Here is a 25,542-nt window from a genome sequence, read left to right as displayed (position 1 = left end):
AAAAAAATCTAATTCTCTCAATTGCATATAAAATTAAAGAATATATTAGGTACTATCATTTGCTAACGCATTGCATTGCATAATTTGATATATACTATATTATCTATCAGATGCATAAATTCTATATCCATAACAGCAAAGAAGTTCAAAGACGATGTTTAAACACTAGCATGGACTTTGTGTGAACATGAATGCAGGCTGAAATACAACATGAAGGATTAAAACAAGATTTTGCTTATCAAAAGAGGCACTGAGAAATATGTTATGGGACATTGGTGGACATCTCTAACATAACACCAGTGGAAATTCAACAGCTAATATGATTCTTTGGTATTAGTGCTTTTATATAACTGATATACTGTTCATATAAACATATCAAGTTCCTACAGTATTTGCAAAGTAGTGGATTGTGTCTGTGTGACACACTCAGTATATTGCATGAGGTTAAGGGCAATACTATAATCAAAGTCTAAAGAAAATATACTATATACTATATGTAATGGAGAAAATTGAAACTGAGAACCTTACGAGGCTTAAAATAAAAACAAAACAATGTTACAGGAATTCAATTACACACTGAATTCAAGAGAATATGTTTTGGCAACAGAAAATTAGCTGCCATGAATGCTCTTTCATTTCGAATATTATTATATGTATGAAGAATGTTAGATCTAAAGCACGCAATAACTAAAATTAAAAAATAACCAATTATCATCCTTGTACACGCTCTTAATTATCTTAAGATTTACAGAAAACAGAAAAATACTACCAAGTGACTGAATTCTCTTTCGGGGTTGAAACAATGATAATGAATGTATAATTAAAGATGATATACATGGAACACATATCACTTACTTTCTCTACCATAATGACAACGTAAATAAAGTTGTGTTGCTGCATAAGAAATAGTCTTGTCTTATGGTGTTGCTTTAAATTTACTGAAATAATGAACAGCAGCAAAAATCCCTTACTAACTGAAAACTTTTGAGAATAAACGGAGAATATATGCTAATTAGGGAGTATAAACCACAAACCTTCCATTACAACCTTGGTAAAGCGAAATTATCTTCCCAAATTATGACGAATTGACTTTCATTGGCTTTGCGATACTGCATAAAATGAATATCTGATAATGGTAATTAATGATCCGTGTTCAGCATACATTATGGTTTTTTATTGCAGGGGTAATTGTCTTGATATTGTTGCCATTATTTAATCAACAACAACACATTTGCTTATGAACAAATGTTCAAAATGGCTAAATAAAACGGACAATGCGTTCACGCCCACACTCTATTGTCACTGGTAAAGAAATTCAAATATATCTTCATAAAAGATACTCCTTTCCTTCTTTAGCCAGGAGTTTTGTAAGTTAAGACACGATGAAGTATATGCTGTCTACATCTTAAAACACATCATCATTTCTGCAATCCCCCTTTGTAATAAAATCTGAACAAGCATTCACTCAATTTTGGGCATATTTGTACATTACATTGTTTTATGAGATACATGTTAAAATTTCGATCAGAGCAGCCAGAATGTTGCTACTAAACCATGGACTCATCAAACACACAATCAGAGTGAGTATTTATTTTTTATAAGGAAAGACAATTACCTCAACAGCTGTGGGACAGGAACGCATCATGCCTGTGCCAGTTGCATGCATCTGAGCCAGATTGTAGAAAGCAAGAACATGACCTGACTGAGAAGCGAGACTAAAATACTTGTTAGCCAGTTTATAGTCTCGTCGCACACCTAAACCACCTGTGAAATTAAGCAGAAATTATACTATAATAAAGTGGTGAGTCTGGAAATGTAATAGCAATGAACATTTTTTTCTTGGAATCGTTAAAATAGTATTAACTTTAAATTAATGACACAAGATATAAAGTATCTGCAGTTTTCATAAATATGGCGATTATTACAAATTCGTACAGATAAAAGTTTATATCAGTTATGCCAACAAGATCATTGTTGTCACCATCCTCATTATTATCGTCGTCGTCCTCATCATCATCATCATCATCATCATCATCATCATCACATCAATAATAATAATAATAATAATAATAATAATAATAGTAATAATAATGACAATAACAACAACAACAATAATTACAGTGCCACCTACATCTAGAGTGAAACCAAGATTCTAATGTGTTGCTAGATATTATACTTACTGAAGTACATGTTGCCCAGTTGAAGTTGTCCGTCCACCCAACCTTGATCAGCGGCTTGCGAGAAATATTTTAAAGCTTTGCCATAGTCTTTGTCAACACCCTTGCCATACAAGTACATAAGACCCAGGCCACTCTGTCCCACAGGATTACCTAGATCAGCAGCCTTCTTGAAATATTTGTAAGCAGTATCATTGTCCTGTTTTACAATGTCACTGCCTTCCAAATAGATCTGTATGAAAATAAACGAATACATCCCACATTATTCAAAATCTTGTAGTCATATAAATTTCTAAGCTATAAAAACTATTATTTTACGAATTAACAAAGAATATGACAGATTTCTGTGGATTTCACAAATTAAAATAAACATTATAAATTCTTGAAGTAATTACGAAATACAATTTAGTTTTGATACCTTTAATATAGAAACACTTTCATATAATGAATACACGAAGAGTGTGACAGATGTCTGTGGTTTTCAAAATTCTTGAAATAAATATGAATTATTTTTTATACTTCTAATACAAAAACACCTTTATGTAATGGATAGTATGCGAAGAATGTGTGTGATAAATGTCTGGTTTTCACAATGTAAAACAATTATTATAAATTATTGAAATAATTACGGTATACCATTTATTTCTGATCCTTCTAATAAAGAAACACTTTCATATAATGAATATATTATATTAGATTAAATCAGGTGGTTATAATTTATGCAGTAATGTGGCAAATTAATATTTTTTATTTAAAATGCAAACAATAAAAGAATCCAAATGAACACCAACCTTTCCCAAGAAAGCCATGGCTATTGGATTTCCAGCATCAGCTGCTTGTAAGAAGTAATGAAGTGCTCTTTGGTGATCTTGCTGTACACCACGCCCACCCTGATAGTGGAGCTGACCCAGGCCCACCTGCACACGAATATGACACACAAAAAAAAGCTATTTTACGAACTAGTAACATTTTATTTATTCGAATTACAAAACCAAAATGAGTACACAACCACAGAGTAACCAATTTTTTCTTCAGGAAGTTAAAAAGTAATCTACTTAGAAGTGATATGAGAACAAATTTCTTTCTATTAACAACAGAATATCCTGCACACCAAATAGCTTCACTTCCACAATCGAACTCAAATACTTTAATCTAAAGAAGAAAACTCTTTTATGCCACAACTCCAAATATCTCACTAATAATCAAATACAGATTTGGTTAATTCTTTCATAAGCTATTCACAGATTATATTGGTTTCAGTCTTCACACATCCTTTAGACACAAAACCTGTATACAAAACTTAAAAAAAATCGATTATTTCTACATCTGTAAGACCGTGTGTACGAACCTGTGCTTGTACATCGCCCTTTTCTGCCAGAAGTTGATAGTATTCAATCAGGTCGTTATCCAAGATTCCGGAGTTGTAGCCTGGATTTTCCAGCTCCTCCAACAGACGAACTCTCTGCACTGCTTGTCCTCCAGATAAGGAAACTTCTTCAGCAACTATTAAACATCGAGAAACAAAATCTGTTTACAAATTCATCACACAGAATTCAGGTATGTAGATCATATTATCAGAGCCTGATGAACTGAACTAGAGAAAACCAAATGTTGCAGAAGATATAAAACTGTGTTAAATTAATTTAATAAAAATGAGTGCTGTAAAAGTTGTAGAAATTGAAAACAAGTGTCAATGACATACTACATGTTGTGTACATAAATTCCGGAAACATTTTTCAAAATGTATTACACAAAGACCACAAATAATGTAACTCTCCTACACATGTCATACAAATGAGAAGTTAAATAGTTTTGTTCAGATTTTACTGCAAAGGTTATTAGTTCCACCATTTGCCACAGTTGGCGTTCTTGTAAAGCTGATGATCTCTGGTTCAGAACATGCTTTGTATGTGCTGCAATATGACAAAACAAGAATTCTACACATATGCAATGGAAATTCCGGACTAAGTATGGCAAAGAAGAACCAAACAGGAAGGAAAATTATGCTTGGTATGACAAATTCGTAAACAATGGTTGCTTGTGCATACAGAAAAGGAGTGGTTATCCTAGCATGAGTGAAGAGAACAGTGAAAAAATCAGCTCGCAGAATATCCCATGAGCTCCAAATGCCAGTTATCATACTGTGAAAGATAGTGCATATGAAACATTGAATGAAGCCGTATAAATTGCAGCTGTTGCATCAGTTAAAACCAGTTGACAAACATCAGCTTTCCTATGATGAAGGATGAGTGGAACGGAGAAAAATTCTCTCCGGCACCAGAATTTGAACCCGGGTTTTCAGCTCTACATGCTGACGCTCTATCCACTAAGCCACACTGGATTCCCATCTCGATATCGGATTGAATCCTCTCAGTTTAAGTTCCACCTCTTGGGTTCACTCTAGTGGCCTACCCTCATGCACTGCGTCATAGATGTATGACAGTGCCACAATATCCACACATGTGCAGAGGTGCATCATATGATGACGCAGAATTTCTGCACGGAAATATCACATGTACTTCGGTACATCGTAATAATATATCAGCTTTCCTGTTTTGTTCTCTATTGCAACAAAGGATAGAAGAAGATGAAGACCATGTGAATTTCTTAGTCTTTAATGATGAAACGACATTTCACACAAATGGTAAAGTCTAAACATAACTGTCAAATTTTGGGTACCCAGAGCCTTCATGAAATCACTGAATATGAATATAATTCGCCTCTTGCACATTGTAACACCGAAAATTTTATGAACTGTTCTTTGCTGAGAGGACTTAATTGGACATTCATATCTGAATATGTTGTAGTGATAGTTAATGCTGATAATCCATAAAGATTCTGATAATTTCCTTTTCCAATAGGATGGGACTCTATGCCATTTCCATCAATGTTCGTAATTGCCTGAACACCAGGTAATTATGAGCATCTCAATTTGTCTCAACACTGAATTGGACACGTTTGAGGAAGGGATGAATGTTTTACGAAATAGCAACCAAGGTCACTGGATTTAACTCCGTGAGAATGTCTATGGGCCTACATCAAGGATTGCATGAATGTGCCATCTTTGCCACAAAATGTAGAGGAACTCATGCATAGGATTCGAGAAGTGGCCACCACTGTAACAGAAAGGGTAATGCAAGAGTTTTATTACCGTATGTGTCGAGCTACACATGGTTGCCACATCGGATGTAATGTGGAAACAAACTTGGAGAGTTTCTTTTCAAAATGGTATATGTATGAAGGTTGTAATATTTGTGCAATAAATTAAGAAAAGTGTTACTGTACTTCATGTTCATAATGTATTATTCATTTATCGAACAACAACAGTCTCTTACAATAATAATTACCTCTGATTGAGGTTCTGGCTGATATGTACATCTATTATCAGGCAGTACATCTCACTTGACGATATGTCAGAGGAAGAACAATTGTTTGTATACATCTGAAGTTTGATTATTGTAATATGTATCTAGTCAGCGATGTATGCAATGGAGGGAGAAAGAAACTGACTACACTGCCCCATTATCTCCTGGCTTAGTTGTCTCATGAGTGATACCTTATTGATGTCACTTATGAGGTTCAAACCTGTCTTGGGACAGTTGACTACACAACAATGTACAGTATACTTAACTCCAACAGCATTGTACAATTAATGCCTACACATTCATATTGACAGTACTGCTTTCTCCATGTTTTTAAGTTCATTTTCTTATTGACTGCAATGTTACATACTCTTCTCTCTTACAAAGACTGCTTCCTTTATATCAAGTGTTCCTAGTCTAGTCTTCTTGTATTGACTTCGCCCATTTTACATCATTTTATAAGCAGGTTTCTTAATTATTCACTTTGTTTCAAATAAATTCTATTCTGCCTTTTCCTCTCTTACCAATACTATTATTAACACTTTTATAAATGAATATGGTCATGTTCATTCATTTTCATGCCCCATCCCATCTACTTCATAACAAAAGGGACTTTGTTTCTCTTTCAGTCTAATTCTATGGGATTAATAGTGCATAACTATGAAGTATGTTTACTCCGATTACTTCAGTTTTACCAAGCATCCATTAGATCACATCTACTGTATTGCAATACAGTATTACAACTTTCAACAGCCTCAGTAGTTTCAAATGAATTAGAGATGAAGAATTACTTCTATAGTATTGAATTCAGCATTAGACAAGTAATCCCTCTAAAACATTCTGTTGATCATTTTTTGTATTTGTAATACTCCTCCAATTCCCATTATTTTAATGTTTATTGAATGGACCTTGCAATATAAAAACCCCACCATAATACTATTGTATTAATTATATATAATCTGTAGCACTACAGCCGACAAGCTGGCTGCTGGCCTCACACCCACGTCCTAAAGCAGATGAGGATGATCATCCAACCAGAATGGAGGTATCGTGTGGTTGGCATGATGATCTCCCAGCCATTATATCTGGTTTATCATAGCTCCCCAAGTGCATCATAATGCTGAGTGGGCACCAGTCCCATACACTGGCCGAAATTTCATGAGAACATTTCTTCCCCAATGAGGACTCGCCCATTCCGTAACGTGTAATTATACATCAAACATCACATTACCGATGTAGGTTTTGTGTGTCTCGATGTTTTACTACTGCAATAATTACAAGAGATCTCTACAGAATATTATCCTATCACACTGAAATTCTCAATGTACGATATGCATGAATGGCTATATTCACAGTAAATCTGTAAAACAAACTCCCACAACCTTCCAAGTTCACATAAAACATTTAACGTAAGAACATAATATGAGTCCACAGCAAACATTTAAAATTGCGCACAATTACAAACATTAAAATTATCCCACTCTAAAAGCCCACAAAACCATCAACCCAGACAACTATTGCAGGATGGAAGAATATTCAGGTGTTCCATGAGATGAGTAAGTCCATAAAAGCCCACAAAACCGTCAACCCAGACAACCATTGAAGGATGGAAGTATATTCAGGTGTTCCATGAGATGAATAAGTCACAAAACCATCAACCCAGACAACCACTGAAGGAAGGAAGAATATTCAGGTGTTGTATGAGATGAATAAAAAAGACTTTATGTGGCATCAAATCTACTTTAGAAATTATAAATCAATGTGGATAAAATTTAAGAAAACATGTGTGAAAAAGTGACTGTGATTTGCATTTCAAATAACTGATTCCAATAGCTATCAGCAAAGACGAGAAAAAACCATCTGTATTTGAAAAGAATGTACTAGAAAAAATTACTACAATATGTTCGCCATTTCGTTTCTTGTCTAAAACTAAGCATTTGTTTCAAACTTACTTTCATAAGCAATTAAAGACTTCACATTATTCAAACCCTTAGGTAACAAGTTTTTAATTTTCGCATATAGAGAAATCATAAAAGCAAAGTCTTCGGATTTCAGCGAGAATATACATATTAAGTTTCAATAGCTTCATATGCACCCATATATTTATAATTAGACTACGTTTTTGTGAAAATCTGTTATGGAATCTTAAGGTTATGATAAGTTGTACAGTAATAAATCAAATTTAAAGACTTCTATTGTGCTGCCAACTTAATTACTTACTTACAAATGGCTTTTACATAACCTGGAAGTTCATTGCCACCCTCACATAAGCCCATCATCGGTCCCCATTCTGAGCAAGATTAATCCAGCCCCTATCATCATATCCCACCTCCGTCTCAGAACCTCCAAAGGTCTTTTCCCTCCGGCCTTTCAACTAACACTCTATATGCATTTCTGAATTATATGTGCTACATACTGTCAAACTTCGCTAAAATATTAAGACAACAGTATTAAAGAAATGACATGTTTAATGTGCCGAAATTATTTGAATTCAACAGAATTATCTAGACACACATACTTTTTGTTAAATGAATTAAATTCTTGAAAATACTAACGTGAAAAACTTACAGTTCATGAAGACACTGATTATACAAATCTAATGTCTCATATCCAATAGTTGGAGTTATTTTTTTTTCTATTGCTTAAACTTTTAGGGAATCCAATTCAATTTTGAATTCTGATAATTTTATACAAATCATGCTGTGATTTCACAAAATCAAGAAGCAATTTCCAACATTATCTTTTTCTGTATGATCACGCAAAAGTAAGTAGATGCATACTGCAGAGAAAGGAACTACAGAGCAACCCTTCTATATTACCTCCCAAAAAATCGACAAATGGTATTTCTGGCTCAAACATGTTGCAGGAAACATGATCTTAAGAAAAATGTAATAATAATCTACATCACAACAAAATTAAATAAATGAATAATTTAGGACAAAAGTGAATAATAATACAGAGTGACCTATGATATTCTCTACGGTACTTGGTGGCAAGCAGTGCTTGTCATTCCCGATGAACAGTGTCCACTACAGTCACTAGAGTTGGCTATTGGAATTACGGTATTCATATTGTTTACTAACCTTGACTATAGAAAGTGTTGAAAATGATGTCCCTCTGCGACAACACATTCCTGACATCTCCGAAAGAAATTGACATTCTGTAATTCTCCCGATTTCTCGTACAATACTGTCTTTTAACTCACGGAATGTCTTTGTATACTTTATTTTTTAGATTTCCCCATAAATAAAAATCACAGGCTAACAAATCGGGGGACCTAGAGGGTCATAATCCTCTACTAATAACCCTGTCCTAGAATATTTTGCTTATCATATTCAATGTTTCGGCTGCTGTATAGGCAGTTGCTGAATCCTGCTGAAAATAAGCACTCTGAAATTCGATATTGGTTAACTGTTTAAAAAATGGGTTGAGTATTTGTGTTCTGTAACTGTCACAATTGATTGTATCGTCAAAAAATATAGGGCCTATAATCCTACATGCAGCTACAGCGCACCATATGCCAACCCTCTCATCATGTAAAGGAGTTTCATGAATGAGATGAAGATTTTCTATACTCCAGTATCTATTGTTTTGTACTAGGACATGGCCATGTAAGTGAAACCATGCTTCACCTGTGAAAATAATTACTGTAGGATTCACAATGCCATCGGCAACACTTTGTAAAATCCAGTTACAAAAACTCACACCACTCACATTATCTCTAGGCTGTAATTCAAGCACTATTGTCACTCTGCAGGGCTTAAATTTAAGAATTTTAGTGGCTCTAAATGTTGTGGTTTTCGAAACACCCGTTTTTTGTGAGAGACGGTAGAGAGATTTTCAAAGAGAATGTTCTAACCTTTCTCCTATCTCATTGAGTTCTTCCTCAGTAAGTACACTTGGGTTTATCTTTCCACATTTATTTCGAACTGACCCCATTTCTCTAAACTTTTTTACGAGGTTCAATATATGTGGAACAGGAACGCCAGAAAATTGTGTTGCAAAACATCGTCACATTGTTCCATAATTCTTCGTTATTAAGTAACACTCGACAAGATAAACCCTTTGTTGTAATGTAAATTTTTGGGGTGCCATATTAAGCCACAATCATTAATCTTCAACTAAGATGTACGTACATCAATACAAATGTCAACTGAGTTCATACGCAACTGAACAGCAGCTATCAGTTGCAATGTCCTTGAAGGCAGGGACAGAGATAGAAAGACTGTATTGTGCGATTGTAGCAGACCCCATCCACCAGGAATGACAAGTGCTGTCGAATGCCATAGAGAATATCATAGACTGCTTAGCGGCGGCGGCGGCAGCAGCAGCAGTAGTAGTAGTAGTAGCAGCAGCAGCAGCAGCAGGAGTAGTAGTAGTAGTAGTAGTAGTAGTAGTAGTAGTAGTAGTAGTAGTAGTAGTAGTAGTAGTAGTAATAGTAGTAGTAGTAGTAGTAGTAGTAGTAGTAGTAGTAGTAGTAGTAATGTGTTAGCCAATAGTGAATAATAATAACTCTCAGCATATTAAGTAAAATTTCAGTATAATGAAAAGCAGTTACATAAAACATCAAGACTTTGAAAATTATGTAAATCATAGATATGTAAAATCGCAGTAATCTACAAGTAATTTTAAATGTTGGACATTTTTTTAATAAGAAAATACTTCTGTTACATATTTACATTTACATTGTTTCAATGGAATTAGCGAGGCAAATACCGGTACCTACAGTTATTTCTGAGCAATGAATGGATCACATTTCCTGAAACATCCTATGCCAGTGGAAATTTGAAAGGTTCAAATTTCTAAAAAATAGTCCCAAATTTGTATGATTTTATAATATTTTGCAGTTATTATATTGACATCCTAAAGGAAAGCCTTCTTCATGGCTGTAAATGAATGCTTGGCAATGAAAAAATTCACATTTAACATTAATAGAAGCACAAAAATGACAAAAATCCAAAATACATTAAAAAAAGATTTTTAGCAGTAAGTTAATAGATTCATTGAAGCCAAACAAAAACACAACAAACAGGTTTGTTAGCATTTGCCAAAACATCTCTTCCACACAACATATCATGTGTCTCGATCTATATTCCTGACAAAAATGTATTCGGTACTTACATCTTAAATCTATGTTTGTGTTTCCAGAAGTAGAAAAATTCCAGGTGACATAAGAGATGGACCTCGTATCTGTAATATTCATTACTATTAAACTTAATACTGTAATCTAATAACTAAACTAACCTGAATACTGTATTTGGGCTACAAAATGCACATTGATTCTGACTTCTCTATTTACAATGTGATAACGCCTCGAAAATCTATCAAGATTGGAATATTTAGAAGTTTGTGAATACAGGTTTGAGAGGATAATTGAATTAAAATCTTAAGAGCCTTCTTCTTTCTTGAATACACTCTTTTAACACTTGTATAATCACCAATAAACGTTATTAAACAAGTAATAACTGCTTCACTATGTTAATATTATAAATTCTGACGGTAAAATACCTGATAGACTAGTTTCAACATGGTTTGCGTCATTCTCCGAAGGCTTCAGAGAAGAACCTTATTTACAAGTAACAAGTTGAGTGCAGACATTTACCATAGACTAATGGCAACCAATAAATGTTATGGGTTACAAAATCACCTGAAGTCACGTCACATAAGTCACGTCCCCTGGTAGAGGGGCAGAGAAGGCCTGACAGCCTTATCTCTACCAGGTTAAATAAATAAATAAATATTAATATAAAATGTAAATTATACAAAACATTAATAAGACTTATACATTTTATGGTTGTTGCTCAACATGACTTATGAGTAAAAACAATTAAAATAAACAGATTTTTAGAAGAAAATTCTCAGAAATATATGACCCAGTGAATGATAGTAGTATTTCGAAAACTAGATACAGTCATGAGGTGTATCTTTGGTGGAAAGGCTATGGATTAATGAAATTTCTAACTTCTACAATTTTACACCAATTAGTCTGAAACTTTTACCACATAATTCTTACAATGTAGACAAGCAATATACAAATTTTCACTTTGATATTCAAATGAATTTACTAATGATTAGCTTTTTCTTGTTTTTCTTAATACTGAATTATAATTGTCCTAATTTTCAAAGTTTACATAATATTTCTTTAAATTTATATTTAATTTATTCCTGAAACATGTATGTAAAAATGACACATGCTTTTCATATTATTTCAATTACTTTTTGAGAAAACAAACAATTTACTCTTTTAGTTGTTAATTTTTCAGTTTTTTAAAACTTATCACATCCTCAACACATGGTGATTTGAATACTTTCAACAGCATAAGAAAACACACGTGTCAGTTCACTTCACATGCTTTTGTGGATGCCTGTGCAAAATTTCACTGAGATTGGAGAAAAACTGCATTCATTAGAGCATTTTGAATGTTACATTCGTCCTGATGGGCTTTAAATTGTCATAGGGCCAAAATAAGCACAGATATAGAAAAGTGAAACATTATTTTAGTTTTTAGAGTTAAAAACAAAATTTTCATTTTTTAATGGTTTTTCGTTATTTTCACTGATCCATAGCCTTAATATTATAAGTGATGTCAAAGCAAGAAGAGTTAGATAGCTGGGACGTGTCATGAGGAAGGATGGATATGATTCTTGTAAAAAGCTAACCCTCACCCAGCCATGTGGAACCAAAAGAGTTGAACGACTCCGCTCCCAATTATGATGATTGGAAGAGATTGAGGAAGACCTTAAATCTGCAGGTGTCAGAGGATGGAAAGAGAGGGCTTCTGGAGTAAGATGAATGGTGGAAAATGGTCAGTGCAATCAAGGCTGAAAACGGGCTGAAAAAATAAGAAGAATATGAAGAACCTGACTTTCACCTCTTGTCATGATGATTAAGACATCTTTGACTTACACAGACGTGTTAATCAACCTACTTAAACAAAACATTCAAGTCTAGGACTCAGAGCTTCTTTTTTACTCTCTATCTCTCTCTTACTTTTAACTAAATATGAAGAAACTACAGTCTTTGAACTTCTGAAGTGTTTTTCTTAGAATAAGCCAAATGGGCAATATCAGCTTTCCAGATTGAAGATACAGATTCAAATCCCAGGAAGTCCAAGTCGGATTTATGGACAAAGGCAATGTTGGGGCAGGTATTCTACAGATACCCCCCATTTCTCCTATCATCAACAAAACTCATCATCACCAAACCGTAAGCAGATAGCCAATCTCACAGACTGTAAAATATTCTCGGTCAACTGGTTGACAAAAGATATACTCGTATATATACGACATAGTAACTATCACTTTAGTAATTTCACCTACTAGCACAAATTTTGAATTTAAGAAATTGCTTTATAAAATCTTTGTTGTATCAAAATAAGTTCATAAATATTGAAAATGTTATAGGAGAACTCGGTACATAATCGTGCCAACCTACACCATGGCCTAGGACAGCAGGCTCTGGTAGGAGTGGGGGGGCCTTGCAAAGACACTGTAGCGTAAGGAGAGTTCCGAAATTGAAGGAAATTTTTCCAGTTGAAGTTATCAATATTACAACAGAAACTATTCTCTGTCTTTTTCCTCTAGATTTTCTGCAACACAAATAATTATAAGCTGAACAACTTACTGCTGAATCCTGCAGGAACAAATTGAGTGAAAAAAAAAAAAATGACTTCAACTCATCATTGTTTTAAAGACGACCGGCAGTCGACAATAGACAAAATATAAAACAAAATGTAAAATATGAGAACATAATCACGTAAAATAAAACCTATTACCAGTATCTTTACTAATCCATCTTCGAAGAAATTCCGAAAGTCGTCATCTGTACTCGCTATTTCAAGAGTTTATAGCAAATTTAAGTTATTAAGCAACAGAAACTAAATAATATAACACCAGAAACTCAACTCTTTCAATATAATATAAATTATTATTGCTGATTCATAAAATTTATTTAGTAGTTTTATTTCAGAGCAAGTAACACATTATTTTTTCATTCAATGTTTTTAAAATTATGATGAAGGCTGCATAAAATCTAATATTCCCTTTACCAATAGCAGACCATTATTTATTCCGACTCTAAGAGTGTGGCTAAATAGATATCGCAAGTGCAGAGAAGTACAGACCGCTTACTGTCCGTCTGAATGGTTATGTCGCATCCTGGCAAATTCAAATTTCTTCTTACAACCGCTTTTGTTAACATTATGTATTAGTTGTAGTAACTTAAAATAAATCGAAGTAAAAAAAAATTCTGAACTCAATACACAGTTCAGGGACCACACAATTTTTACAATAACTAAAACGCATCTAGATACTTTAGATCTAATTGAAGCGGTCAGTGGAATAAGGGTCGAAGTCCAAGTTTTGCCGAAAATGGTTTTTTGAGTACAATTTACTCTTAAAGGCAAGGCGCACATAATGCACTATTAAAATGACTGATATCCATGCCCGTTATTATATTACAGCGGCTTAAAAATTTCAATCCATGGAACAAGGTCCGATGTCCGGGACTTCGGACATTATTGTATTGGCTGAGCTACGAGTACGATTTGGAGAGTAGTCTCATAAAGGTGCTGCAGGCGGAAAAGTGGATATCCCAAGTGAATGGATTGAACTTGTTAAACGTCACTTCCAAGTTGTTGAAATGACACACACTGTTTTCAAAGACTTTGATGGGTATTTCACACAGCTTTTCAAGAAAAGCGCATCTCAAAATGGTGAAGTGTTTCAGGTATCAAAATACAAGATTTTCCCATACCATCATTTGCACAAACACCAGGTAGAGGTCGTAAAGTAATGAGCGGAATGGTCATGAGCAGCTTCTGTCTCCTTAAGAATAACGTGACTCCCAATCTCAATGTACCACAGGACCACAGCTGTATCATGGGCCATTAAAAGTGCAAAGATACGTGATGTATCTATTCACCTATTCATTCGTAGTGTTCTGACCAAGGGCAGGTCTTTCACTGCAAGCTGCAAACCCAGCATTCTCCAGTCTTTCCTATTTTCTGCCTTCCTCTTTGTCTCTTCATATGACCCATATATCTTAATGTCGTCTATCATCTGATATCTTCTTCTGCCCCAAACTCTTCTCGCGTTCACCATTCCTTCCAGAGCATCTTTCAGAAGGCAGTTTCTTCTCAACCAGTGAACCAGCCAATTACTTTTTCTCTTTCTGATCAGTTTCAGCATCATTCTTTCTTCACTCATTCTTTCCAACACAGCTTCGTTTCTTATTCTCTCTATCCATTTCACACGCTCCATCCTTTTCCATATCCAAATGCTTCTAGTCGCCTCTCTTGACTTCGTCGTAATGTCCATGTTTCTGCCCCATATACAATGCTACACTCCACACAAAGCACTTCACTAGTCTCTTCCTTAGTTCTTTCTCCAGAGGTTCGCAGAAGATGCTCCTTTTTCCATAAAAAGCTTCCTTTGCTATTGCTATCCTCCTTTTGACTTTTTGGCAGCAGCTCATGTTACTGCTTTTAGTACACCCCAAGTATTTGAAGCTGTCCACTTGCTCTACTGCCTCATTTAGAATTCGCAAGTTTACCTTCTTTACTTTTCTTCCTATGACCATGGTCTTCGTCTTGTTAGCATTTATCTTCATTCCATTCTGCTCACAGCTGTCATTTAGCGCCAGCAGCATATCCCTTAGTATCATCTTCTCTTCTGCTAACAACGCCATATCATCAGCAAATCTTATACATTTTATTCTTTTTCCTCCTACTATCACTCCTCCCATTTATGTATCTAAACTCCTGAAATGCCTATGAGAGAATGCACAGCAGTACTTGCAGAATATTAAGGGTGAGGAAGGTAGCAGAACTCAGAATGTTGGCAGTGACTAAGGACAGAAGGCAGCTGCTCATTACATTGAAATAGTTTCTTTATTGTACAGATGCCTCAAACTAGGAAGCTGCCAGGAGAGGAGAAGTAGTAGAGCTAACGGAGGGGGCCCACCTAGGCTCCGATACCCAGGTATAGTCATATTATCTGAAAAGTTGACCTCTTGACAATGTATTCAAGATGTACCCTCCCTATGCAGCCTTCTCAACTGTTATTAGAACTGAGCTGTACCGTTCTAGTCCACAGTGCACAGCAGTAGGCAGACAGTGGTAGGGGAGAAGTGCTCTATGCGCCTGCGCGAACGAGACAGCTTGCTAGTTTGAGGCATCTGTAAGTATTATTATTATTCATACTGATGTCATATCCTTTTTTTTTTCTAGACAATTAGCTCAAGTGATGTGTGTATTCTGAAAATACAACTCATTCAATAAATAAAATTCACTATTTCAGATTATTGTGCTTGACTTTTACACCTGCGTAGTAAAACAATGTAATAAGGACCGAAGTCCACCACTTATCATCCTATTTATTACCCATACTATTAAATTCATACGTGAGTGTTCATTATCAGTCAGAGTGGTGCACTATGACCTACAACTGTGCAAAATTTTGTTAGTGTTGGTCTAATGATTTAGGAGATGTGATGTTTTTTTCGTCTCCTGAAAAATTTACTTCTCTGGACTTCAGTCCTTATTCCATTGACCGATTCAATTAAAGGTTGGAATTAACAAATGAAAAAATATAAATGCTAGCACAAACTTAAAATAATGCTTTACTAGTATCTACATATTACATTCAACAACAGTAAACATTTTAAGTGCTTCAAATGAAACATTTTTCCTTCTTTCTGATAAAATACATTTCTTCTTTGTTATTAACATGCTAGCTATCGAGCACTCATTTCCAACCCCCTAGCTTTGTTTTGTTTTCGTATGTTCACTGAACAGCAGACCTGACTCAAGTAGTGTTAGATGTGGCTAAGCTATACTTCATACATATGCACACTTGCACACTGTTACGAATTGCTTAGAAGCTTTAGGTAACCAAAGGCAGGACTGTAGTTATTATACAAGAAAAGGCAAAATATCCATAACTGCAATATTACTGCCACACCAAAAGGCTAGGTTATAATGTTCTGTAATTACGAGTATGAACTGGAAGTTGCACAGTCATCAATTCACGCATATTTGAAATAATGTGTTAAAATAACAAGAGTTAAAATTAACTGCAAGCACAATACACATTACACAATGATTCAAACAAGTCCCTGAGTAATATGTTAATATAATACTGAAATGCTATTGTTATAGAAATGTAATGTTTAATGAAACATATGCACATTCATCTATCTCCATATTCTGAAGTGAAGGAAAAACTTTTGTCGCCTCTCTCTGTTTACACGAGGACCAAATTTATGTAAGATGACATTTAGGAGTAGTAATCTTCCACATTTATATACACGTATGACTGAACATTTTATAAAGGATGTTACAACACATCATGTCAGTTCTGTACACTCGTTTAATCATGACAATGACAAATGTAATACAAATCTGTATGGCAGATTATTTACACACACAAAGAACAATACATACAGCTGTGAAATAAATATTTATATAATACAGTAGAGCTTTTCCAATACATTGGACTGGGAAAAGAACAGAAATCATTGATAGTGCCATTTCACCCAAATGACCACAATTGACAGTGGTCTAGGGCGGAAAATTACGAAGGGTGGCAATTTAACATTTCTATTTTCTTCAGCAAAATGTTAGGTACAGTTACCCTTAAAAGGAATGAGACGACTCTTGGTCGTCGGAAGTTAAAGTTCTACAGCGCGGTTCACTCGATATCGACGTAACGATACATAACATGAGAAATACAGCAAGAATTGTTATGAGGACCACAACAAGGACAAGGACAAAAATAAGAATCACGAAGAAGACAGCCATTTAAGGCCACGATTTCACAACATAGCTAGGGTCACAAGCTATCATTGCTCCTCTGTACCGAATGGCAAATGCCTGCTATGGGATCTACATTCTAGACTGCTGTTGTCACCGTCTTGTCTCGGTAGCTCATATAGTAGTGTGTCGGTTCCACTGCTTAACCGAAACGTCTCGTGTTCGATCCCAGGTGAAGCTTTTTTTTATCGAGGTGTAATTAATTTCTTCAGAGTTCCTAGACTACCGTATCTAATTTGTCGAAAAATATGAATAATTTATGCCCAATTTCTGGGTATTACAAGTGGGCTGAACCTCGTCAAAAAAATAAATCTTACTTGAAAGTTAAGAGTATTTTTCCTCAAACAAAAATCACAAGAAACAAAAAGAGACCTGTTAACTTAAAATCTTGTCCACATGCCATCAGCTTCTATTACAGCTCTAAGTCGGTCCGGCATGGATGTCACGAGATTGTGGAATAAATTCTAATCCCCGGCGAGATCTTCCCAGGTTTCAACAACTTGATCCCACAATTCGTCTCGATTTCGAGGGCGTCGGTGGGCATAGGTGGCTATCCTTCTCTTTTTCAATTCCGCCCATAAATTTTTGATGACATTCAAATCAGGTGGCTTCGGAGGCCAATTAATGATTTTGATCTCGGGTCTACTTTGAAACCATCTTTGAATGCTTGCGGCATAGTGCACGGGATGGTTATCTTGTTGGAACAGCAATGTTCCTTCGGGAAAACGTTCTAGGGGCGGAAGGAAGGAATATTTTTTCCAGAATGTGCTCGTAAGTTCCCGTATTAAACCGGCCATGGATGCGTTCTATAACGCCAGGTCCATCGTAAGACATCCACCCAACACGATATCACAGTCTACTATATACAGTCACGAAGCTTGAGTTTTGAGGGTGCTAGAAACAATAGACTGTGACGGTACTATTTTGCATGGCCTGTAATGAGGCGATATTATCGATCCTAGTGGTGAGCAACAATCTAATGTTTGCATATTTACTATGTATTGAGCTTCGCGACTGTATATACTAGACTGTGACAGTATGCTAAAGCGCCCCGATCTTTCACGTCGGTGCACATAGCGCTGATCATGTGTGAGACCATCCTCACGATAGACACGGACAGGACTTTCGTAATCACTCGAAATGGTTGTTTCGTCGGAGAAAATTACATTTTTCCAATCGAAATCTACTCGATTGGTAACGAAGGCAAGACGGTCGACAGCTTGTGCTTCCCCCAATATTTCCATTTGCGCAGCCCTCCAGCTCCTAATACCGCGGTTCCTCAACCTGCTGTTCACAGTCTGTGAAGAGCCGGGAAAGTTAGATGCTGCTCTTATTTCGTTAGCAGTCCGAAAGGGGTCCTGTCGAACTTCCTCGAATAAGAGAGCATCCTCTTCCAATGAAGAAATCCGGGGACGCCCAGGAATAGGGCGATTTTCGACCTCCCCTGAATTTTGGTAACGATGAACCCACCTCTCGGCTGTACTTCCAGAAACACCGACCAAACGGCCGCAGATCTAGCCCCATATCCAGCTTCAACTAGAGTTATAACTCGCTGTCTCATGTCACGTCGGTTCGCCATTAAGATGAGAAATGAGGGATGATGATAATACTTTAGTGTAGACAATGACTATTTAACGTGATATAGAATTATTGAAATAAGGGTCATCTTGCACAGTAAGAGTTAATAAATCAACTCTAACTTAAATATTTAAATAACAGGATATAACAGGAAGTCCAATTGTTGCGAAGCTAATCAAATTAAATCTAATTACATTAAGTAAACAAACCCCAAGTTATGACACCACATTGCTACAGCTAAATTGTAGGTTATTAACATAAGCATTGAATAGGTCCGTGCTTATGTGTTGGACGACAAAACCAAACATCGAAAAGTTCGAATCTTGCCGAAGAATGTAACTTCTTGCTTTTTATAATGTAAATCACACTTCTAACTACAATCATTCATATTTCTTAATATTTATTAATATTTATAGCCAACATTGAATTTGTAAAGAAAAGACTTTAGAAATCTCATATGGAATTTGTGATCTGTAGTGACATAGACATAGATTATCTCTCGGAACTTTTCCGCAAAAGTAAATTAAATTCACTCCTTGAAACTGGAAATCTTAGTTGTAGACTCATTTCCCCACCAACATACAAGCTGAAGTAGCACAGCCATTGATAAAAGTTTTGTACGCTGAATTAGACTGAATTCCTATTCGGCAGCACCTATAATCAATGGCTTGTATGAACATGATAAACATATCCTGTTTCCAATGTTACTGAACAATTTCAAAATATTAATTTAAAAACTAAAAAAAGGTCGTAAATACTGTATCTAGTGATTATTTACATTTATGTCTACAAAATGAATCTTGGAAAAACGTATATGTTACTGGTACTACTGATATTAAGAGTAAATGTATTGTATTTTTCACTTCATTTCAGAATCACTTCAGTGGATGTTCTCCACTCAATGTTGTGAAAAAATTCAAAAGTAGAATCATGTAGATAATGCAGGGACTTAAAAATCTCATGTATTAAAAAGAAGAATCTATATGTAATGAGCTGCAATGTAACTATTCTCATATTTTTAAATACTACAAGAAATACAGTGTAATTTATCAAAATTTATGAAAGAGGGAAATAGAACACATTTGAATAGAAAAGCACAAAATCCAGATAATGCAATTAAAGCTATTCGGAATATTATTAAAATTAAACTTGTAGATATCCTAAGAAAGAAAATATTTTTTCATTAAAATTAGTGATTATAAAGTAGAGGATCCCAAATCTATTGCAAATTCTTTTAACATCTTATAGTATATAGTACAGAAATATTATTGACAACTTAAACATTCAAGATTTTGCAAAAGATACTGCAATTAGTTACTTAACACATGCATTTAATAGTTAGTATTAATATATGTAATTAATCAATAACTGCAACAGTGCTTATACATTCAATCATAACATGAATTAAATTGTATGCACATTAAATTAAACACGTAGATAAAATAGTTAAAATCAACTGAAGGGGTGAGAATGAAATAATCCAAAGCCACACTTTTAACAAAAATTGTTTTGTGCGAGTGCATTTATTACACATATGGGAAAGCTACTAATAAAATATTGTAATAATTTCTCAACAAATGACATGGCCTAAGGACTCTAAACATTTGTAATCGTTTGTCTGTGTGGCTTACGAATATATTTTTAATTTCATTTTAATTGTTAGTTTCTAATACATATATATATATATATATATATATATATATATGCATTTACATTGTGTGTGTGTGTGTGTGTATAAACGCATTCATTACATTAACGTTTATAATATTATAACTTGTAATTTTGTAATTTCTGTGATCATTAACACTTAATCTGAGGACTTTGTAAAAAACTATTTCAACGTTATTTAGAAAAAAAAATCGTTGATATAGACTAAGAATCGAACTCGCTCTCTTCTACACAACACACAGAGATCTTAGCGTCTGAGCTACTGAAACGACACGAAAGCTTTCCTTTCTGTGCGGAGTGTCGATCTAGTCATGAAGGTCCATTGTCGATTTAACTACACGATTTACGTATATATTTATCTCTTATTTACGTAATATTATCATATTTTTTGCAGTTTTTGAAGTGAATTCAGGAACGATGCTAGTAACAAACCAAATAGCTTGAATCTAAGTAACTCAATATTCGTTATCTTGTGTATCAGTGCTCTGGTCTCTGATCATGCGCAGTGTTTTACATCTGAGACTTAGGAATATTCAATCGTCTCATTCCTTTTCAGGGAAACTGTACATGTAAAAAGGAATGCCGACTGCTGAACAAGCCAAAGAAATCTGCGTTATTGGTGGGGAAGGCAGACAGAGACATAGACAGAGACAGAGAGAAGAATGCTAAGAAGAATACCGCCACATATTTGTTAAAAACTCCCTCCAATTAATTTCAATTGTTCAAAATGAACTATCACTTCCCATTTCATGTATTATTATTATTATTATTATTATTATTATTATTATTATTATTATTATTAGGTCTATTATATTATTACGTAAAGATTAATTAACCATAACAGAAATTATTATTAATTTTTTTACTAATATTGCGCATACTGACGTGTAACCATTTGCGCCTTTGCCTTTGTTTAAGTTTTGGGGTGGGGCGGGGGGGCTATTATTGTGAAGAATCCTGTTCTGAGAGTGGGCACCCATTGGGTCGGAATCTGTTCGTCTCGCATGATAGGATAACATAAGTAGGGAAGTAGGCAGGATGGATGAGTGATAATGACAGCAAAATGAGACTAGGGCCTGTGCCAGAATTTATCCAGCATTTATTCTTAATGGGATGAGGGGAAAACCCCAAAAGAAATCTTAACCAGGCAACTTGTCCTAACCAAAATTAGATCCCGGGCCTGCTAGTTTCACAGTCAAGCCTGTCTTGGCTTTTCCAGGGCCGAACCTGGGACGAATGCTTACAATTAAGACATTCTGCAGTCAGGCACAGTGATATTTGGCTTTCATGTGTCTTTCTTTCTTGTTTCCCAATACAAACTTATTTTTGTGAATGTGATAATACATACCTATTATTGGAGAAAAATTTGTTCTGGCACCAGGAATTGAATCCAGGACTTCTCAGCTTTGTGCTCTAAGCTCTCTTTCCATCTGAGCTATACCGGGACCCGATTCACGGCACTGTCTAAACTCTCCTCCTTTTGTATCATCAATGACCTATTACCTGCATTGCCATTGATGATACAAAAGGAGGAGAGTTCAGCTGGCCCCATGAATTGGGTCCCGGTATAGCTCAGATGGAAAGAGCGCTCAGCATGCAAAGCTGAGAGGTCTGGGTTCGATTCCTGGTGCCGGAACGATTTTTTCTCCAATAAGTATGACTACTTATAGTCATTGATTATTCAATGAGGACAGCAAGGCCTCATATATGAATATAAGTATATATGATAATACATATTTCTCATAATTTTATCCCTAAACTCTATATATATCAAATACGAATTGCGCACCTTTTGGAATTTATCAATAATAAATTATACATTTATTGATAATTTTAACAAAATTCTTTCTTCTATTTATTGACACATGAAATCTTACAGCTTAAACAAAAACGCAATTCTACTACTAGGTTTTGATCCTAATTATTCTCATATTTTTCATTTTCATAGTCGTCTATTTTACAATTAAAATTGTATGTATGAATCCAAAGCCTACCCACTTCAATTTACGTGATTCGGGTTCCGCATATAGCAGATGAATGACAGGACTGTGACTCATTTTCTAGTTGCACACCACTTCGGCGGGCCATGCTGTACAAAAGTTGTTTTAGGGTTGAGACGTACTAAAATGTGCTAATTGTGACAAGAGCCACACAGGAGACAAGAAAACATGCTTGTTAAAACGTATCACCAAGAGTGAGTGTCTAATCATTTGGAAGGAGCAAGGAACAGTTTAAGCAGGCAGGGTTTGTGGTAGACTAGTGGCCACACAGTTAACCTGTACCAACCTCTGTGCTCCTCACTGCCATTCCTAAAGGTATTGAAAATGTAAGTAAAATTTAATTCGGAAATATTTCCAACCCATTTTACTCATCAATTCTAAGTTCATTATATTTATTCCACAACTTTCTGCAGTATAATGTTTCTACTGCACTATGTATGTAAAACGACAAATGTTAGTAAAACACTATGTGTTCATTTTTTTATTGCATACACCTTTCCCTCTTCTTTTTGCCATTGTTTACTTTTGTAACATGCTGACTTTCTAATTGCTACATTACACCAATATGTGTTATGATTAGTGCAATAATTAGTCTTCAATAGCAATATAAAGAAAGCTGCCCACCTTGATTAAATTCTGCCCACCCAAATGCTTCTTTCCAAATTAAAAATGCTGGTGCCGCCACTGGAAGGGAGGAAGGGAAAATAAAATAAGATAAGAGGACTATAAACTGTGAAGAAAAAGTAAATTGATCACATTCCAACAGACAATATTGGATAGTTGTTACAAAGCAGTAATGCTATACTACCATTAGACGATTAATGAGCCCTTGACATAACTTACCATGTTACCCTTGCAGAACTCATCTATTTTATTTAACTATTAATATCAACATTATCTCTGCACCGGCAAGGTAGAAGAGAAAGAGAGTAAGTGAAGTGAATATCAGAATTACATTCCTACGAATACAGCCAATAACAGTCACTAATTATAACATACTAATGAAGTAGCCTACCGTATACTAGGTACTTATGCAACTGGTTTGGAAATTAAGGAATATGCTTATAAGCTGTGCAAAGAAAGAATATTTTGATTCTGAATACAATTTACATTTATAAATTATTTACAAACTAATAATTGATAATTATTACAAATTTCATTGTTTTATCCATTTTTAACCCGACAAAAATACAAACAATAATAAATAATTTAGTGCTCTGCTGTGACTAAAATCCTAGTGATTCTGGTTATAAATTCAGCAAAGTCAGGGTTTATTCTCAAAAGAAAAGGTCTTCTGTGTCTCTGAGCCATGCTGATCACATGGTTAGGTGTCCTATTATATGGGAACATTTACTAATATTGCTTCAAATTTCTCGTAAGATTCAAAAGGTTAAGATGCTAATTTTTTAATAATAATGCTTATGTAATTTGAAAAAAATATATATAACATAATATGTGCGGAATTATACAGAGAACATTAAAGAATATAGTGAGAAAATATATAATTATTAGATTCTATAAAGTATTAGCACTTCCACTATTAACATATGGGAGTGAAAATTAGGCTCTGAACAGAGGAGATAAAAGAGGAACTGAAACAGCTGAAATGCGTTTTTATGACAGGTGTCAGAATATTTCTTAAGAGATCATAAAACCAGTTTTGCAATGCAAGAAAAATTAAACATATATCAGTTAAGGAAAAAAAATTGATAGATTTAAAGAAAACAGGTTTCAGAATATGGGAAGAATCAATCATACCAGAATGACAAAAAACTTCTGCAATATCAACCAAGAGGACAATAATCACTGGGAAGGCCCAGAGCTTGCTGGGAAGATTCTTTGAGATGGAATAGACCTTGAAGCTCAATCCATACAGCAGAAGAACAAGAAGAAATAATAATAATAATAATAATAATAATAATAATAATAATAATAATAACAATAACAATAACAACAATAATAATTTTCTTACATATTTCAGCTGTATTTTACATTGAACTTTGTTAAGTGGGATGGAAAGACAAGAGAATGTAAGGCTAAACAATTTTGCAATAAAAAAAATAATCTATAAAATTAACTGTATTATTATTATTATTATTATTATTATTATTATTATTATTATTATTATTACTACTACTACTACTACTACTAATTTTTGTGCAATAGCAGGAACCTTAACTTGCCATTATTCGCACTGACTCTATGAGTACAGATCACACATGCCAAGGATCACAGACCACTTAGTTCGTCAGGAACTATCCAGAGTGCACCACAGACTGTGGGTTGTCATGAAAAATTGACAGCTTTCAAAATGAGGCTCGAACTACAGCATTCAAAGTTAGAGAAGAAGAACTTTGCCCCATTTTCACAGCTAAACACATATATTGATGAAAATGTGATTGATGAAGATATCCTTGAGGTAATGAAACACCATGTATAAATTCTTAGCGAAGAAATTTCTCATTATTTTCCTAACTTACAAGAATTTGAAAAATACTATCGATTTATTAACAACTTGTTTGTACTCACCATTAGTGATCTGTCTTCGGAGGACAATTTAATTCAAGAACAGTTTATTGATTTGACAAGTGATGAGGGTGCAAAACATGTTTTCCATAAAATGTGTTGTAGTAATTTTTGGATTGAAATGGCACAGTTCTATTCCGATGTTGCAAAAATGGCTCTAAGGGTGTTGATTCCATCTGCAACCATCTATGAGTGTGAGACGACGTTTTCCACACTACTTGGTATCAAAAAAAATACCGAAACAGATTAGATGCAACAAATGATATGAGAGTTGCACTAGCCAAAACAAAGCCAAACGTAGAACTGGTTCAGGCAAAGCAGATGCACCCATCACATTGAATGTAATAACTGTTTGTCAAAAAATGTTTTAGTAACAGTAGCCTATATGTTAATTGTCGTTAATTTCAATTTTTAATTA

The 25,542-nt window shown here is 34.7% G+C and overlaps 1 protein-coding gene across 5 annotated transcripts in view; it reads right to left on the bottom strand.

The window, feature by feature from the left end:
• Positions 1-25,542, bottom strand: part of LOC138699953 (protein sel-1 homolog 1-like) — a 55,712-nt gene that overhangs the window by 6,080 nt on the left and 24,090 nt on the right. For 2 of the 5 annotated variants that reach the window (XM_069826184.1, XM_069826183.1), the window contains exons 5-10: positions 23,223-23,282; positions 10,661-10,729; positions 3,526-3,680; positions 2,969-3,094; positions 2,181-2,409; positions 1,616-1,764 (exon numbers count right to left, since the gene is read on the bottom strand). In XM_069826184.1, coding sequence (XP_069682285.1) covers positions 1,616-1,764; positions 2,181-2,409; positions 2,969-3,094; positions 3,526-3,680; positions 10,661-10,729; positions 23,223-23,282 — 788 coding nt within the window. The remainder of the gene's footprint in view (positions 1-1,615; positions 1,765-2,180; positions 2,410-2,968; positions 3,095-3,525; positions 3,681-10,660; positions 10,730-23,222; positions 23,283-25,542) is intronic. The other 3 variants (XM_069826186.1, XM_069826185.1, XM_069826187.1) reach the window with 3 other exon arrangements.

Source organism: Periplaneta americana, chromosome 5 (genome assembly GCF_040183065.1).
Source record: "Periplaneta americana isolate PAMFEO1 chromosome 5, P.americana_PAMFEO1_priV1, whole genome shotgun sequence".
Lineage (NCBI taxonomy): Eukaryota > Metazoa > Arthropoda > Insecta > Blattodea > Blattidae > Periplaneta > Periplaneta americana.
Note: the sequence above shows the minus strand (reverse complement) of the source record. Positions and strands in the feature narration are given on the sequence as shown.